Source organism: Salmo salar, chromosome ssa17 (genome assembly GCF_905237065.1).
Source record: "Salmo salar chromosome ssa17, Ssal_v3.1, whole genome shotgun sequence".
Lineage (NCBI taxonomy): Eukaryota > Metazoa > Chordata > Actinopteri > Salmoniformes > Salmonidae > Salmo > Salmo salar.
The window spans coordinates 18,440,160-18,457,500 of record NC_059458.1 but is presented as its reverse complement, the minus strand read 5'-3'; the positions used below and the strand labels follow the sequence as shown (position 1 = coordinate 18,457,500).

General features: G+C 45.8%; 1 protein-coding gene across 1 annotated transcript in view; it reads right to left on the bottom strand.

The window, feature by feature from the left end:
- Positions 1-8,101, bottom strand: part of LOC106575406 (unconventional myosin-X) — an 82,529-nt gene extending 74,428 nt beyond the window's left edge. Inside the window, exon 1 of the mRNA XM_045700378.1 lies at positions 7,687-8,101. Coding sequence (XP_045556334.1) covers positions 7,687-7,707 — 21 coding nt within the window. The 5' untranslated portion in view covers positions 7,708-8,101. The remainder of the gene's footprint in view (positions 1-7,686) is intronic.
- Between the last annotated feature and the right edge of the window lie 9,240 nt (positions 8,102-17,341).

The following is a 17,341-nucleotide window of genomic DNA, read 5'->3' as shown; positions in this document are numbered from 1 at the left end:
CAGTTATAGAATCCAATGCCCTTTATGGTTGTGAGGTCTGGGGTCCACTCACCAACCAAGAATTCACAAAATGGGACAAACACCAAATTGAGACTCTTTATGCAGAATTCTGCAAAAATATCCTCTGTGTACAATGTACAACACCAAATAATGCATGCAGAGCAGAATTAGACCGATACCCGCTAATTATCAAAATCCAGAAAAGAGGCATTAAATTCTACAACCACCTAAAAGGAAGCGATTCCCTAACCTTCCATAACAAAGCCATCACCTACAGAGAGATGAACCTGGAGAAGAGTCCCCTAAGCAAGCTGGTCCTGGGGCTCTGTTCACAAACACAAACACACCCCACAGAGCCCCGGGACAGCAACACAATTAGACCCAACCAAATCATGAGAAAACTAACAGATAATTACTTGACAGATTGGAAAGAATTAACAAAAAAACAGAGCAAACTAGAATGCTTTTTGGCCCTAAACAGAGAGAACACAGTGGCAGAATACACCCAAACTTAAGGAAGGTTTTGACTATGTACAGACTCAGTGAGCGTAGCCTTGCTATTGACAAAGGCTGCTGTAGGCAGACCTGGCTCTCAAGAGAAGACAGGCTATGTGCACACTGCCCACAAAATGAGGTGGAAACTGAGCTGCACTTCCTATCCTCCTGCCCAATGTATGACCATATTAGATACATATTTCCCTCAGATTGGACAGACCCACAAAGAATTCAAAAACAAACCCAATTTAAATAAACTCCCATATCTACTGGGTGAAATACCACAGTGTGCCATCACAGCAGCAAGATATGTGATCTGTTGCCACAAGAAAAGGTCAACCAGTGAAGAACAAACACCACTGTAAATACAACCCATATTTATCTGTTCATTTATTTTCCTTTTTGTACTTTAACTATTTGCACATAATATGACTTTTGAAATGTCTTTATTCTTTTGAAACTTCTGTGAGTGTAATGTTACTGTACATTTTTATTGTTTATTTCAGTTCTGTTCATTATTTAGTTCACTTGCTTTGGCAATGTTAACATATGTTTCCCATGCCAATAAAGCCCTTAAATTGAAATTAAATTGAGAGAGTAAAGGAGATGGTGAGCAAGAGAGAGAAAGAAGACTGGAATGTATGTCCAACACATCACACAGTGTCATCTTTACAATGTGTATGTATGTGGTGCTGGACACTAGGACCGTGGTGGACCCCTATCGGCCAGGCCTCCCCTTCCACTGTTGCCGGGGGATATGGAGGTGTGATGTGTTGTCACAGTGTAGAGAATTTACTCCATCTGTAACAACGCCCATGGAGACAGACACACACACACACACACACACACACACACACACACACACACACACACACACACACACACACACACACACACACACACACCCCTGTCAAAAGTTTTAGCAACTCAATTTTTCCAGTTTTTATTGAAATTCACAGATTAATGTCTTATTGTACTCTGAAATTAAAGCATAGAACAGATAAACAATTGGAGACAAAAAAATAAATCATGGAATTGTTTTGTTTAACAAAATTGTATCTAGATTTTTGACTCATAAAAGTAGCCACCTTTTGCAGACATAACAGCCGAACACACTTGTGGCATTCTTTCTACAATGGAAATCAAATATTGTTAGGAAAACTCTTCCCAACACTGTTGCAGAAGTTCCCACCAATGTATTGGACTTGTAGGTTGCTTTGCTTTCACCCTTCTGCCCAGTTCATCCCAAACCAAGTCTGGAGACTGTGCTGGCCATTCCATGATTTGAAGCCTACCGTGTTGTTCTTTTCTTCTAAGGTAGTTCTGACATATCCTGCAGGTAGGTTCTGTTGTCATTATCTTGCTGTAGGATGAACCCCATAGCCTGCAGGTAGGTTCTGTTGTCATTATCTTGCTGTAGGATGAACCCCATATCCTGCAGGTAGGTTCTGGGTCATTATCTTGCTGTAGGATGAACCCCATAGCCTGGAGGTAGGTTCTGTTGTCATTATCTTGCTGTAGGATGAACCCCATAGCCTGGAGGTAGGTTCTGTGTCATTATCTTGCTGTAGGATGAACCCCATAGCCTGGAGGTAGGTTCTGTTGTCATTATCTTGCTGTAGGATGAACCCCATAGCCTGGAGGTAGGTTCTGGTGTCATTATCTTGCTGTAGGATGAACCCCATAGCCTGGAGGTAGGTTCTGGGTCATTATCTTGCTGTAGGATGAACCCCATATCCTGCAGGTAGGTTCTGGGTCATTATCTTGCTGTAGGATGAACCCCATACCCTGGAGGTAGGTTCTGGGTCATTATCTTGCTGTAGGATGAACCCCATAGCCTGGAGGTAGGTTCTGGGTCATTATCTTGCTGTAGGATGAACCCCATAGCCTGGAGGTAGGTTCTGGGTCATTATCTTGCTGTAGGATGAACCCCATAGCCTGCAGGTAGGTTCTGTTGTCATTATCTTGCTGTAGGATGAACCCCATAGCCTGCAGGTAGGTTCTGTTGTCATTATCTTGCTGTAGGATGAACCCCATAGCCTGGAGGTAGGTTCTGGGTCATTATCTTGCTGTAGGATGAACCCCATAGCCTGGAGGTAGGTTCTGTTGTCATTATCTTGCTGTAGGATGAACCCCATAGCCTGCAGGTAGGTTCTGTTGTCATTATCTTGCTGTAGGATGAACCCCATAGCCTGGAGGTAGGTTCTGTTGTCATTATCTTGCTGTAGGATGAACCCCATAGCCTGGAGGTAGGTTCTGGGTCATTATCTTGCTGTAGGATGAACCCCATAGCCTGCAGGTAGGTTCTGTTGTCATTATCTTGCTGTAGGATGAACCCCATAGCCTGCAGGTAGGTTCTGTTGTCATTATCTTGCTGTAGGATGAACCCCATAGCCTGGAGGTAGGTTCTGGGTCATTATCTTGCTGTAGGATGAACCCCATAGCCTGGAGGTAGGTTCTGGGTCATTATCTTGCTGTAGGATGAACCCCATAGCCTGGAGGTAGGTTCTGGGTCATTATCTTGCTGTAGGATGAACCCCATAGCCTGGAGGTAGGTTCTGGTGTCATTATCTTGCTGTAGGATGAACCCCATAGCCTGGAGGTAGGTTCTGTTGTCATTATCTTGCTGTAGGATGAACCCCATAGCCTGGAGGTAGGTTCTGGGTCATTATCTTGCTGTAGGATGAACCCCATATCCTGGAGGTAGGTTCTGGGTCATTATCTTGCTGTAGGATGAACCCCATAGCCTGGAGGTAGGTTCTGGGTCATTATCTTGCTGTAGGATGAACCCCATAGCCTGGAGGTAGGTTCTGGGTCATTATCTTGCTGTAGGATGAACCCCATAGCCTGGAGGTAGGTTCTGGGTCATTATCTTGCTGTAGGATGAACCCCATAGCCTGGAGGTAGGTTCTGTTGTCATTATCTTGCTGTAGGATGAACCCCATAGCCTGGAGGTAGGTTCTGTTGTCATTAGCTTGCTGTAGGATGAACCCCATACCCTGGAGGTAGGTTCTGGGTCATTATCTTGCTGTAGGATGAACCCCATAGCCTGGAGGTAGGTTCTGGGTCATTATCTTGCTGTAGGATGAACCCCATAGCCTGGAGGTAGGTTCTGTTGTCATTATCTTGCTGTAGGATGAACCCCATAGCCTGGAGGTAGGTTCTGTTGTCATTATCTTGCTGTAGGATGAACCCCATAGCCTGGAGGTAGGTTCTGGGTCATTATCTTGCTGTAGGATGAACCCCATATCCTGGAGGTAGGTTCTGGGTCATTATCTTGCTGTAGGATGAACCCCATAGCCTGGAGGTAGGTTCTGGGTCATTATCTTGCTGTAGGATGAACCCCATAGCCTGCAGGTAGGTTCTGGGTCATTATCTTGCTGTAGGATGAACCCCATAGCCTGGAGGTAGGTTCTGGGTCATTATCTTGCTGTAGGATGAACCCCATAGCCTGCAGGTAGGTTCTGTTGTCATTATCTTGCTGTAGGATGAACCCCATAGCCTGCAGGTAGGTTCTGGGTCATTATCTTGCTGTAGGATGAACCCCATAGCCTGGAGGTAGGTTCTGGGTCATTATCTTGCTGTAGGATGAACCCCATATCCTGGAGGTAGGTTCTGGGTCATTATCTTGCTGTAGGATGAACCCCATAGCCTGGAGGTAGGTTCTGGGTCATTATCTTGCTGTAGGATGAACCCCATAGCCTGGAGGTAGGTTCTGTTGTCATTATCTTGCTGTAGGATGAACCCCATAGCCTGGAGGTAGGTTCTGGGTCATTATCTTGCTGTAGGATGAACCCCATAGCCTGGAGGTAGGTTCTGGGTCATTATCTTGCTGTAGGATGAACCCCATAGCCTGGAGGTAGGTTCTGGGTCATTATCTTGCTGTAGGATGAACCCCATAGCCTGGAGGTAGGTTCTGGGTCATTATCTTGCTGTAGGATGAACCCCATAGCCTGGAGGTAGGTTCTGTTGTCATTATCTTGCTGTGGGATGAACCCCATAGCCTGGAGGTAGGTTCTGGGTCATTATCTTGCTGTAGGATGAACCCCATACCCTGGAGGTAGGTTCTGGGTCATTATCTTGCTGTAGGATGAACCCCATAGCCTGGAGGTAGGTTCTGGGTCATTATCTTGCTGTAGGATGAACCCCATATCCTGGAGGTAGGTTCTGGGTCATTATCTTGCTGTAGGATGAACCCCATAGCCTGGAGGTAGGTTCTGTTGTCATTATCTTGCTGTAGGATGAACCCCATAGCCTGGAGGTAGGTTCTGGGTCATTGTCTTGCTGTAGGATGAACCCCATAGCCTGCAGGTAGGTTCTGGGTCATTATCTTGCTGTAGGATGAACCCCATAGCCTGGAGGTAGGTTCTGTTGTCATTATCTTGCTGTAGGATGAACCCCATACCCTGGAGGTAGGTTCTGGGTCATTATCTTGCTGTAGGATGAACCCCATAGCCTGGAGGTAGGTTCTGTTGTCATTATCTTGCTGTAGGATGAACCCCATATCCTGGAGGTAGGTTCTGTTGTCATTATCTTGCTGTAGGATGAACCCCATAGCCTGGAGGTAGGTTCTGGGTCATTATCTTGCTGTAGGATGAACCCCATAGCCTGGAGGTAGGTTCTGGGTCATTATCTTGCTGTAGGATGAACCCCATAGCCTGCAGGTAGGTTCTGGGTCATTATCTTGCTGTAGGATGAACCCCATAGCCTGCAGGTAGGTTCTGGGTCATTATCTTGCTGTAGGATGAACCCCATAGCCTGCAGGTAGGTTCTGGGTCATTATCTTGCTGTAGGATGAACCCCTGACCAACTAGGCGCACACCAGAGGGTATTGCATGGCGCTGCTAAAACAGGCAAGCCTCTTTTTCTTATTTTGTCATCTTAGCAATGGCTTTCGTACTTCCACTCGACCTGTCAAACCTGCAGCTCCAAATCTTCTCTTCACAGTTGAAACTGAGACTTGCTAACTTCGACCAGTGTTAAGCTGTGCTTGAAGCTGTTGTTCTGTGAGCCGCCTATCACGCAAGCTGTTGACTCTCAGAAACTTGTCTTCTGATTCTGGTGTGGCTTTGGGTCTGCCAGACCTCTTCCTGTCAGAGTTTCCTCCAGTTTCCAAGTGCCTTTTGATGGTGTACTCACTGACACCTTGGCTTTCTTTGCAATTTCTCTAAAGGAAAGACCTACACTTTTAAGGGTTATAATGGTCTGTCTGTCTTCCTTTGTTAATTACCTTTTTCTCGGCATTATGATAGCAATATACTACTCCCTGCAGTACAATACTGTCCAAATAATGCTTAAGAGAGCGTAGTAACAGTGTGTTCCAACACTGCTTTTATACAGACGAGAGTTAGAGAATAATCAACAAAACTTGGGACACCTGTAGGAATTGTTAGCATCAACTTTCAAGGCTTCATTTACGTCCATTGCTGCAGAACAGCTGTAAGTTGTTACCCCTTCACTTGTTCCCTGAAAAAAAATGGAGGTGAGGAGAAAAGAGGAGGGACGAAAGGAGAAAGAAGAGGAGGAGGAAGAGGAAGGACAGAGGAGGAGGTGGAGGAAGGACAGAGGAGGTGGGGAGGTTGGGCACCATCCATCCCCAGGTCTGAATGGGGTGAATTGGGGAAGAATGAGGGCCCTGTTTTTATGTGTTACAAACAAAGAACATACCAACCATGTCTAAACCTATTAGGCTTAGGTTGTCACAACAACCTGTCTATATATTAGCATATAATAGATTATCCTGCAGAAAACACATGTGGTTTATAGAAAAATGTTTTCTACTGGGCCAAACTCAGTGGGCTAAAACTCAGTGGGCTAGCAAACTGGTGGCCGGGCTAGCAAACTGGTGGCCGGACTAGAGATCTGTTAGCGCCGCCGGCAAAGAGACTGAGGAAAAGTCGTAAATTAGCTGATTGATCTGGGAGAATCGGTAACAACGCAATTTAAACACCAAGACGAGAGATGACCCTTCTCTCTCTCCTTTCTCTCTCTGCAGTGACGGAATCCAGTGCTATGTAAAAGAGAGACGGGGATGTTTCATCAATCATTTAATAGCAGATGTCAGGATGGACAGAGAGAGATTTCCACATTGTTAAAAACACTGTACATGGTTTATAATATAACATTTCAAACGCCTTTATACCTTTGTAACCTTTATGAGTGCAATGGTTACTGTAAATCGTTTTTTTAAATTATTGTTGATGTTGTGTTTTGTTTCTTCTCACTTTTGTTCATTTCACTTGCTTTGGCAATGTAAACTTATGTTTCCCATGCCAATAAAACCCCTTTGAACTGAATTGACTTGAGAGAGAGATTCGGACATGGCGTTAATAATCCATAATAACAACCATAGCCATCGCAACTCGCTGTCTCACCTCCAGTCAATTCGTATCCTTCCATTTCGCCTTCATCGCACAGAAGCACCTACCCTCTCTTCTTCCTCCTCTCTCTACCCCCTCCTCAAATCCCGCAATAGCCACACCTCCCATCCTCCCTCTCCGAGACAGCCCCACACAGTCACCCCAGAGAGGGTAGAAAGAATCCCCCCCACTGATCATACTAGTATAGACACTAATACCCCAGTTGGTTAGTAGCTTGACTAGTAACAATACCACGCTTTTCTCCCTTAACAGATAGGTCTTAATCCGAACCGCAGCATTATGGAAAGACTAGCCTATTTTCTGATCTGCCTGCATTTAGCCAATTAGGCTACTCCTCTCGTCCTCTGAGAGAATGGACAGATGAGGATGGCAGTGCAGGCTACATGATGAGTGGTGTGCTGCCATTTTAGCACATCCTGTTTAGTCTAATATGATAGGTAGGCTAGTATTCACTTGTGTTGATGACATTGGCCTACATTTTGAGAGAGAGAGAGAGAGAGAGAGAGAGAGAGAGAGAGAGAGAGAAAGCAAATGTTTTCTATATTGTGACACATAACCTACACCTACTGTAGTTTCTCCCGTAGCCTACCAGAAGAGTTTTATTACGCTTGTGTCTGTCGAGGGTCGGCCATAAATGGATTCTCGTTCAACCACCATCATAGCCTACACCAAATAAAAATGTCCAAACGATATTCACAACACGGGTTTATGACAGGCTACCATGTCATTTATATTTCTATCATTAGGCCAACCAGTACCGGGGAAATATAATGTTAAACGGGGGGAAAGCGATTCTCCCATCCCAGCTTACCTCCGCGAAAAACGCCTCCATTCTTCTCTATGTTGCTGCCCGGCGCGCGTGAAGTCAGTCGGTGGGCAGACGCTTGGCCCTGTGTTAACAGACAGCTAAATCACAGCGGGCACCGGGCAAGCTCGGGGTGGATGGTGGTGGAAGAGGCTCCTTGGTCCCGTTCGGTGGTGATTTCCATTCATTTGTAAGCGTCCCGATTTAAATCCGAACGGCTACAATCCCTGATGTGTGCGTTCCCACCCAACGCGGAGAGAGAGAGAGGGGACACACACACACACACACACACACCTCTTCTCCGTGTGTGCCGCTATAAAAATGTAAGATAAATCCCAAACAGAGAAGACAACGGTTCCCTCTTCAGTCCTGACCGTGAACTGACGGACTCCACCGAGCGGAGTGTGTTCGTGTGAAAACGAATAATGGTAAGGATAATGATTATGAGAGACAGAGTGAGTTAGCAACGTTAACATCGCGTGCACATCTTTATCCAAACTGTTTTGACGCCATCACAACAGAGGACCTGATACCCGAGTCTCAGGAATTCTCTGTTTGTTTCAGAAGAGGAGGAAAATAACAGGATGTGAACAGAGCTGGGCCCAGTAACCAAAAGGTTGCTGGATCGAATGGGTGAAATGCGGAAGACACATTTCAGTTGAATGCGTTCAGTTGTACAACTGACTAGGTATCCCCCTTTCCCTTTCACTATGTGAACTTTGCCGCTCTGGCGCTCTGGGCTGTGACAGTAGCTGGGCTGAGTCACATTCCCTCTGGACTGAAAGATGATAGAACTCACTTGCATGTACATGCCACGCACGCTTACACACACACACCTTAACCCGCAAATACAGAAAATGCACTATAGGCTACAGTCAAAAACGGCAGAACGATTTTTTGACAGTGGGTGCAGGATTTTTTTTCTTCTGATTTAGATATGTTTCTGCATATAATTTCGGACATTTTGGCAAGCTATTTGTTAGACAATTTGTCTATAATTAGATCAATGTAGTTTCTCTTCTGTCATTATATGTTGCCCTAGAAGACTAAATAAACCCTTGCCCAACAGAATAATGTAATAGATCGATAGAATGAATGCGTGAATATAGTTGACATCAGTAAAGTTCTCTCTGGCATCTTTCGCGGATCAAATACGTTTAGGGACTGTGATAACATACAATAACATAAAGGGAAAAAACCGGGAAGATTTTCTGTTCAAAATGTCCAAATGACATCAGTTTGACCGGTTGTAAGGAAAAAGAAAGCTGTGAAAACGACCCAACGTGTTTCTGATAAGATTTCAGTTCGGCATCGATGCCCATTTTACGTGGTTAAAATACTAACACATTTTATTATGATTTTATGTTGAAGACAGACCCTTTACATATGGTATCTAACTGAGCATTGCATTATCTCAAGAGGCAGAAATAAATCAATCATATTTCTCCACACCTGTTCCCAAATCCAAATTTTGCCTACATTTGGTGTATGCTTAATTCTGCAGGAGTTAATATTAAGGCTATGTTAGAGGTTATAGACCTACAGTCTGTGTCCAGATTTCAGTTTCCATTTAAGCCATCTGAACAGAAGGCTACAGTTCCCTTGACGTGCCATAAGCCTATTTGAAGTCCCGTCTTGTGACTGTAGAATTTGTATAGCGCCGCACAATCATCACACATAACATAGCTGGCACTACTATTATCATTTTTTACCACTTCACCAAATATTTTCCAAACATTACTTTTCTGTCCCTCCCTTCTGTTTATTTTCAACTCTCCTTTCGCTGCTTTTGTCTTTTTGAATTAAACTTCGACAATGTCCTTTTTGCCTCCGTGGAATGACGTTAACGTTTTCTGCCCGTTCCTAAACCCATCTGCCCCGCGGTTATCAGTCAACCTGCGTATCACTAACACACGCACACGCACACGCACACACACACACACACACACACACACACACACACACACACACACACACACACACACACACACACACACACACACCTCTGTCTTCCCTTCACTGGATCTATCACGTGAGCAGTATTCTCTTGTTCTCTCCAGACTTCCAGAAAGAGGGCACAGGTGCTGGGTCCCCAATCTCAGCAGGGTGAGGTCTCTCTGGGGCATGGCATTGTCAAGTTCAGCCTGTTCCTCTGGAACCTGTATGAACACACCATATGAGCGCACACCAGCAGAGCATTGGCTGACCAAGAGTGATGGATCCTGGGACAGAAACCGCCCTCAGGGCCAGAAGAGATACTACCCCTGTCCCTTCCCTCTCTCTATCTGTGTGTCTCTCTGTTTCTCTGCATGTGTATGCCCTTTAGGCATGTCACATGTTGTCTGTGGGAAATCCCATCACTCACAATGTCAAAGCCAATCAGTTTTAGGGGGAAATGGCTGTAAATATATTTTGATCAACCTCTCTCTTTCTCTCTCTACCACGTTCTTTATCTTTTCTGTCGAGATACACATTTATAACCATCTGAAATAAGAGACAAAAAGAGAGAGGACACCTACAGACTATTCATCTGAGAGAGTGACCACAGAGACAGAGAGAGATAGGGGGAAAACTATCCAACTGTGGTTCTGGAAAGCTACCCGGAGTGCAGGGTTTCATTCCAGCCCTGCAGTAACACACCTGATTCAGCTAATTATGGTCCAGACAGAGAGAAGACCTGGATTAGTTGAATATTTGAATCAAGTGTGTTTGTGATGCGCAAAAACAAAAGCTTACTTATTGTGAGGCTCTGGATGAGAGCATCTGCTAAATTACGCAAATGTCTGTGACTGGTGCGAATTAGCCAGTGGAGAGTAAAGCTTGTCTCAGATCAGTTCTAAGAAACAGCATCTTCAGATTGGAAACTTATATGGTCACACATTTTCAAGAAGTGGAAACTTTCCGTTGACAGTTGAGAAGAAGCAAGACGCAGGCCTATGATGCAACCAGGGTTCACGAAGCACCAGTTGTATGTGGTTCTGTCCCCATCAGCATGCTCAATCTGAGATGTTTTCACCCATCAGAGACCTTCACCACTGCATTCTGCTCTGACATGTCAGACCCTCCACGATTCTGTGGAAAAGATGAGGAGATATTGGGCTCAGCATCACAGGGTCGCCAGTATTGCAACATGGAGGCATAAGATAACTGACCAAAAGCAGATATAAGGCGACCGGTTCACCACAACACATCAAATCAAATGTTATTTGTCACATGTGCCGAATACAACAGTGAAATGCTTACTTACAAGCCCCTAACCAACAATGCAGTTTTAACAATTTAAATAAATAAGGAGCAACAATAAAATAACAGTAGCGAGGCTATATACATGGGGTTCCAGTACTGAGTCAATGTGCGGGGGCACCGGTTAGTCGAGGTAATTGAGGTAATATGTACATGTAGGTAAAGTGACAATGCATGGATAATAAACAGAGTAGCAGCTGCGTAAAAATGGGGGGTGGGGTGGGGACATAGTCTGGGTAGCCATTTGATTAACTGTCAAGAGTCTTATGGCTTGGAGGTAGAAGCTGTTAAGAAGCCTTTTTGACATAGACTCCGATGCCATGTGGTAGCAGAGAGAACAGTCTATGACTAGGGTTGCTGGAGTCCTTGGCAATTTTTGGGGCCTTCCTCTGACACTGCCTAGTATAGAGGTCCTGGATGGCAGGAAGCTTGGCCCCAGTGATGTACTGGGCTGTACGCACTGCCTTCTGTAGTGCAATTGCGTTTGGAGGCAGTTGCCACAGCTGTAGAACTTTTTGAGGATCTCAGGACCCATGCCAAATATTTTTAGTTTCCTGAGGGGGAATAGGCTTTGTCAGGCCCTCTTCACAACTGTCTTGGTGTGTTTGGACCATGATAGTTTGTTGGTGATGTGGACACCAAGGAACTTGAAGCTCTCAACCTGCTCCACTACATCCCTGCCGATGAGAATGGGGGCGTGCTCGGTCCTCCTTTTCCTGTAGTCCACAATCATCTCCTTTGTCTTGATCACGTTGAGGGAAAGGTTGTTGTCCTGGCACCATACGGCTGTCTCATCATTGTCAGTGATCAGGCCTACCACTATTGTGTTGTCTGCAAACTTAATGATGGTGTTGGTGTCGTGCTTGACCATGCAGTTATGGGTGAACAGGGAGTACAGGAGGGGTCTGAGCACCCACCCCTGAGGGGCCCCTGTGTTGAGGATCAGCGTGGCAGATGTGTTGTTACCTACCCTTACCACCTTGGGGCGGCCCGTCAAGAAGTCCAGGATCCAGTTGTAGAGGGAGGTGTTTAGTCCCAGGGTCCTTAGCTTAGTGATGAGCTTTGAGGGCACTATGGTGTTGAACGCTGAGCTGTAGTCAATAAATAGCATTCTCAGGTAGGTGTTCCTTTTGTCCAGGTGGGGGAAAGGGCAGTGTGGAGTGCATCATCTGTGGATCTGTTGGGGTGGTATGCAAATTGGAGTGGGTCTAGGGTTTCTGGGATAATGGTGTTGATGTGAGCTATGGCCAGCCTTTCAAAGCACTTCATGGCTACAGACGTGTTCTTGGGTACAGGGACTATGGTGGTCTGCTTTAAACATCACGGACAGGTTGAAAATGTCAGTGAAGACACTTGACAGTTGGTCAGCACATGCTCGGAGTACACGTCCTGGTAATCCGTCTGAATGTTGACCTGTTTAAAGATCTTACTCACATGCGTTACGGAGAGAGTGATCACACAGTCGTCCAGAACAGCTGATGCTCTCATGCATGCTTCAGTGTTGCTTGCCTCGAAGCAATCATAGAAGTTATTTAACTCATCTGGTAGGCTCGTGTCACTGGGCAGCTTGCGGTGCTTCCCATCAGTAGAGACAGGGTGTGTACAATGGCTTCAGTCACAAAGCTGAGCGTCATACTGGCTGGTCTGATCCAAACCTCCCATGTTGTCCAAGAAACCTATGAGATTATAGAAAGTATAGTAAAATGACAACTGTTTGATGTCCAACTCTAAAGCTGAAGAGAGCTTGTTGCTGTTGAACACTTCTAACCCTACACCTGAGAAATCCACACTGGATTCAGAATTATGGAAGTGACAAAAGCTCATCTCAGAACATTTGAACTGTCCTGCTCCAGAACCTGTCTCAGTCATACTCTGGACTATACGAGGTGGAGTGCTGGACAGCTGGCAAGGTGTCGCTCCAGAAAAGCATCAACCTCACCATCTGCAGTACTGTACATGGTTGAACAGTGTCTTACATAATGTATGCTCATTTCGGGGGGAGCTAATTAGACCTGCTCTACTTCCCAATGGGACTGGGAAAGCCCAGTTGGAGGACTCACCAAAGTATCACCATCTCAAACCCACTCAGGGCCTGGAAAAATCCTTACTGACCAAGAGAAGCAGACAGACTATTTTGTGAATGGAGCATCGTCAGGAAATGACACCCTGGTCATCCCATCCCTGACGCCCAAACACTCAAGGTATTACTTGTGCATAAAAGTGCCCCCACTAAAGATCTTCAGAATATATAATCTGCTGGTGTGCCCCAAATCTGAGCCCTTCATAGAGTTCTTCTCAGAGGGAGGGGAGGTTGTAACTCTGATGTCAAGGAGTATGACAGGTTAGTGTGGTACAGAAAGACTGCTAAAGTGGACAATGTTATCCTGATAGGGAGGAGTGATATACCTACATATGATGAGTACAAACAAATGCATGATGATTTAGATAGCAGATTGAATGCATCTCCCCCTGCATCTCCCCCGATCAATGGGGAGAGGGTTCCCTTTGGCATCGACTCCACATTCTATGCAGTTGACTCTTCACTGATGGCCTGTGCTCTGCTGGAGAGTGTCTGTGCTGTACTCACGGTGAACCTGAAGACCAGGAGAATAGACCAGGGTTCCCTGAAGGCCCAAAGGTATCACGTTTAGGTAAGACCCAGATGCAGACAGTGTAGAAGTAACAAGAGTTTATTACAATCACAGGGGCAGGCAAAACGACAGGTCAAGGCAGGCACGGGAGGGGGCGCTAGAGAGCGTGCTATGGAGTAGACGTGCTTTGCTAGAGCTCCGCTCTATTTTGAAACAAAGTAATATTTATCTTAACCTCTCACAGCCTATAACTTCAAACATTGTCTGGCAATATGACAAAGGGAAAAGGGACCAAAAAGGGGGCGCTAAACAAGATAATTTGAATGAGATAGACAACGAACCAATTTCAACATCGCCGACCCACGAGGAGTTAGCTGAAGATGCTAGCTCCCAAGAGTTCCCCACAGATCTTACTCAACGTGACATACTGGCTGCCATAAACTCACTCAGCAAGAAGGTGGACATAAGGTTGGCTGATATCTCAAAGAGTATTGGGACTTTGACTGAAACTGTGAAGGCAACTAAGGGAAGGGTGCATGAGGTTGAGCAGACGACAGTCGATCACGAGGCCAGGCTACAGGACGTTGCACATAGAGAAACAGTGCGCAACGTTCAAAAATGACAACAAAACCCTGAAAGTCCGATTGGAAATGCTTGAGTCGCATTCAAGACGCCAGAACATCCAAATATTTGGGATCCAGGAGGACACTGAAAAAGGGAAACCCACTGAATTTGTTTCGGAGCTGATACTGGCATTGCTGGGGATTGAACACTTCAAAACGGCCATCCTGATCGACCGCACACACAGATCACAGGCAACGAAGCCGGCCAAGGGCGCGCCACCAAGGCCATTCCTTGTACGGATGCACTATCCCCAGACCGGGGATCTCATCCTCAAGCTGGCTAGTCAAAAGTTCCCCCTTAACTACAACAGAGCCAGGGTGTCTTTCTACCCAGATCTTACTTTGGAGGTGAGGAACCAACGGAAAGAGTATGATGTGTTACGCAACAAATGCTGTGCGGCCAACATCCAATATGGATTCCTCTTCCCAGCCCGGTTTAAGGTGACAGTCGAGGGATCAATAGAGGCCGATCTCTTCTTGTCAAGCAAGTTCCCTGGCTGAGGATACAGAATGGCTGTGTCAACCGGCTAAATGACCAAATACAGGCCAGGAATGTGTTTGAATTTCCTGCCTATGTCTTTTCGATCAGAAGATCAGAAATTGGCACTTATATCATGGGTGAGATGTTATGGCTTATATAGCATTGTTTAGCCTATCATGTTTTAGCGCCACTCACCCCCTAATGTGAGAGTTAAGTGTTATTTAATATTAGTTTATATGCGGAGCATCTATAGACGACGAGTTAGTCCAAGCTGTTTGTCTAGACACCATAATGTGTGTTAGTCAAGGAGTGCTTCATTTGGGGAAGTCACTCAGTAAAGGGACGGGAGGGGAGATGGGGTCTGTGTTGTATGTTCACATTTATTGATACAGGTGGCAGGACAAGCTCCCGCACGGCGGGACGTTTTTCTTTTGGGCTTTGTATGACAACAACAATTTGCTCTAAAATAAGAAAAGCCACATAGTGACCGAGCAGTAGACCTGGTGGAATAAAGATAGTCAGCTGGAACTGTAATGGCTTAGGGCATGTCGTGAAACGAGCTAAGGTTTTTTTCTCATCTTAAATCACTGGGGGCTGACATAGTGCTTCTTCAAGAAACTCATATTAAACGCTCGGCTCAGGCCAAGCTACGAGTCGGCTGGATCGGTCAGATATACCAACTTTGATGCAAAAGCAAGAGGGGTAGCAATCCTGATAAAGGAAAACATTCCTTTTGTTTACTCATCCTCGATTTCAGATCCTAATGGTCGGTATATTATTGTGGCTGGTACACTGAATTCGAAACAAATAACCTTGGTCAATTTATATGGACCCAACTTCGATGATCCATTATTTTTTCAACGGGTATTTAAGGCCATACCAAATATATCGCATACATGTGTTATTGTTGGAGGTGACTTTAACTGTACGTTAGATCCTATTTTAGATTAACAGCTATCAAGGTCACTTCAACAATCAAATGCCAGTGTCTGTCTAAATATACTGCTCAAAAAAATAAAGGGAACACTTAAACAACACATCCTAGATCTGAATGAAAGAAATAATCTTATTAAATACTTTTTTCTTTACATAGTTGAATGTGCTGACAACAAAATCACACAAAAATAATCAATGGAAATCCAATTTATCAACCCATGGAGGTCTGGATTTGGAGTCACACTCAAAATTAAAGTGGAAAACCACACTACAGGCTGATCCAACTTTGATGTAATGTCCTTAAAACAAGTCAAAATGAGGCTCAGTAGTGTGTGTGGCCTCCACATGCCCGTATGACCTCCCTACAACGCCTGGGCATGCTCCTGATGAGGTGGCAGATGGTCTCCTGAGGGATCTCCTCCCAGACCTGGACTAAAGCATCCGCCAACTCCTGGACAGTCTGTGGTGCAACGTGGCGTTGGTGGATGGAGCGAGACATGATGTCCCGGATGTGCTCAATTGGATTCAGGTCTGGGGAACGGGCGGGCCAGTCCATAGCATCAATGCCTTCCTCTTGCAGGAACTGCTGACACACTCCAGCCACATGAGGTCTAGCATTGTCTTGCATTAGGAGGAACCCAGGGCCAACCGCACCAGCATATGGTCTCACAAGGGGTCTGAGGATCTCATCTCGGTACCTAATGGCAGTCAGGCTACCTCTGGCGAGCACATGGAGGGCTGTGCGGCCCCCCAAAGAAATGCCACCCCACACCATGACTGACCCACCGCCAAACCGGTCATGCTGGAGGATGTTGCAGGCAGCAGAACGTTCTCCACGGCGTCTCCAGACTCTGTCACGTCTGTCACATGTGCTCAGTGTGAACCTGCATTCATCTGTGAAGAGCACAGGGCACCAGTGGCGAATTTGCCAAACTTGGTGTTCTCTGGCAAATACCAAATGTCCTGCACGGTGTTGGGCAGTAAGCACAACCCCCACCTGTGGACGTCGGGCCCTCATACCACCCTCATGGAGTCTGTTTCTGACCGTTTGAGCAAACACATGCACATTTGTGGCCTGCCAGAGGTCATTTTGCAGGGCTCTGGCAGTGCTTCTCCTGCTCCTCCTTGCACAAAGGCGGAGGTAGCGGTCCTGCTGCTGGGTTGTTGCACTCCTACGGCCTCCTCCACGTCTCCTGATGTACTGGCCTGTCTCCTGGTAGCGCCTCCATGCTCTGGACACTACGCTGACAGACACAGCAAACCTTCTTGCCACAGCTCGCATTGATGTGCCATCCTGGATGAGCTGCACTACCTGAGCCACTTGTGTGGGTTGTAGACTCCCTCTCATGCTACCACTAGAGTGAAAGCACCGCCAGCATTCAAGCGACCAAAACATCAGCCAGGAAGCATAGGAAATGAGAAGTGGTCTGTGGTCCCCACCTGCAGAACCACTCCTTTATTGGGGGTGTCTTGCTAATTGCCTATAATTTCCACCTGTTGTCTATTCCATTTGCACAACAGCATGTGAAATGTATTGTCAATCAGTGTTGCTTCCTAAGTGGACAGTTTGATTTCACAGAAGTGTGATTCACTTGGAGTTACATTGTGTTGTTTAAGTGTTCCCTTTATTTTTTTGAGCAGTGTACATTGATGACAAACCTTAACATTGTTGATATTTGGAGACTAACACACCCAACAGATAGGGATTATTCTGTCTTTTCATCAGTTCATAAATCATATTCCAGAATTGACTATTTTTAGTTGGACTCCAAACTGATTTCAGCAGC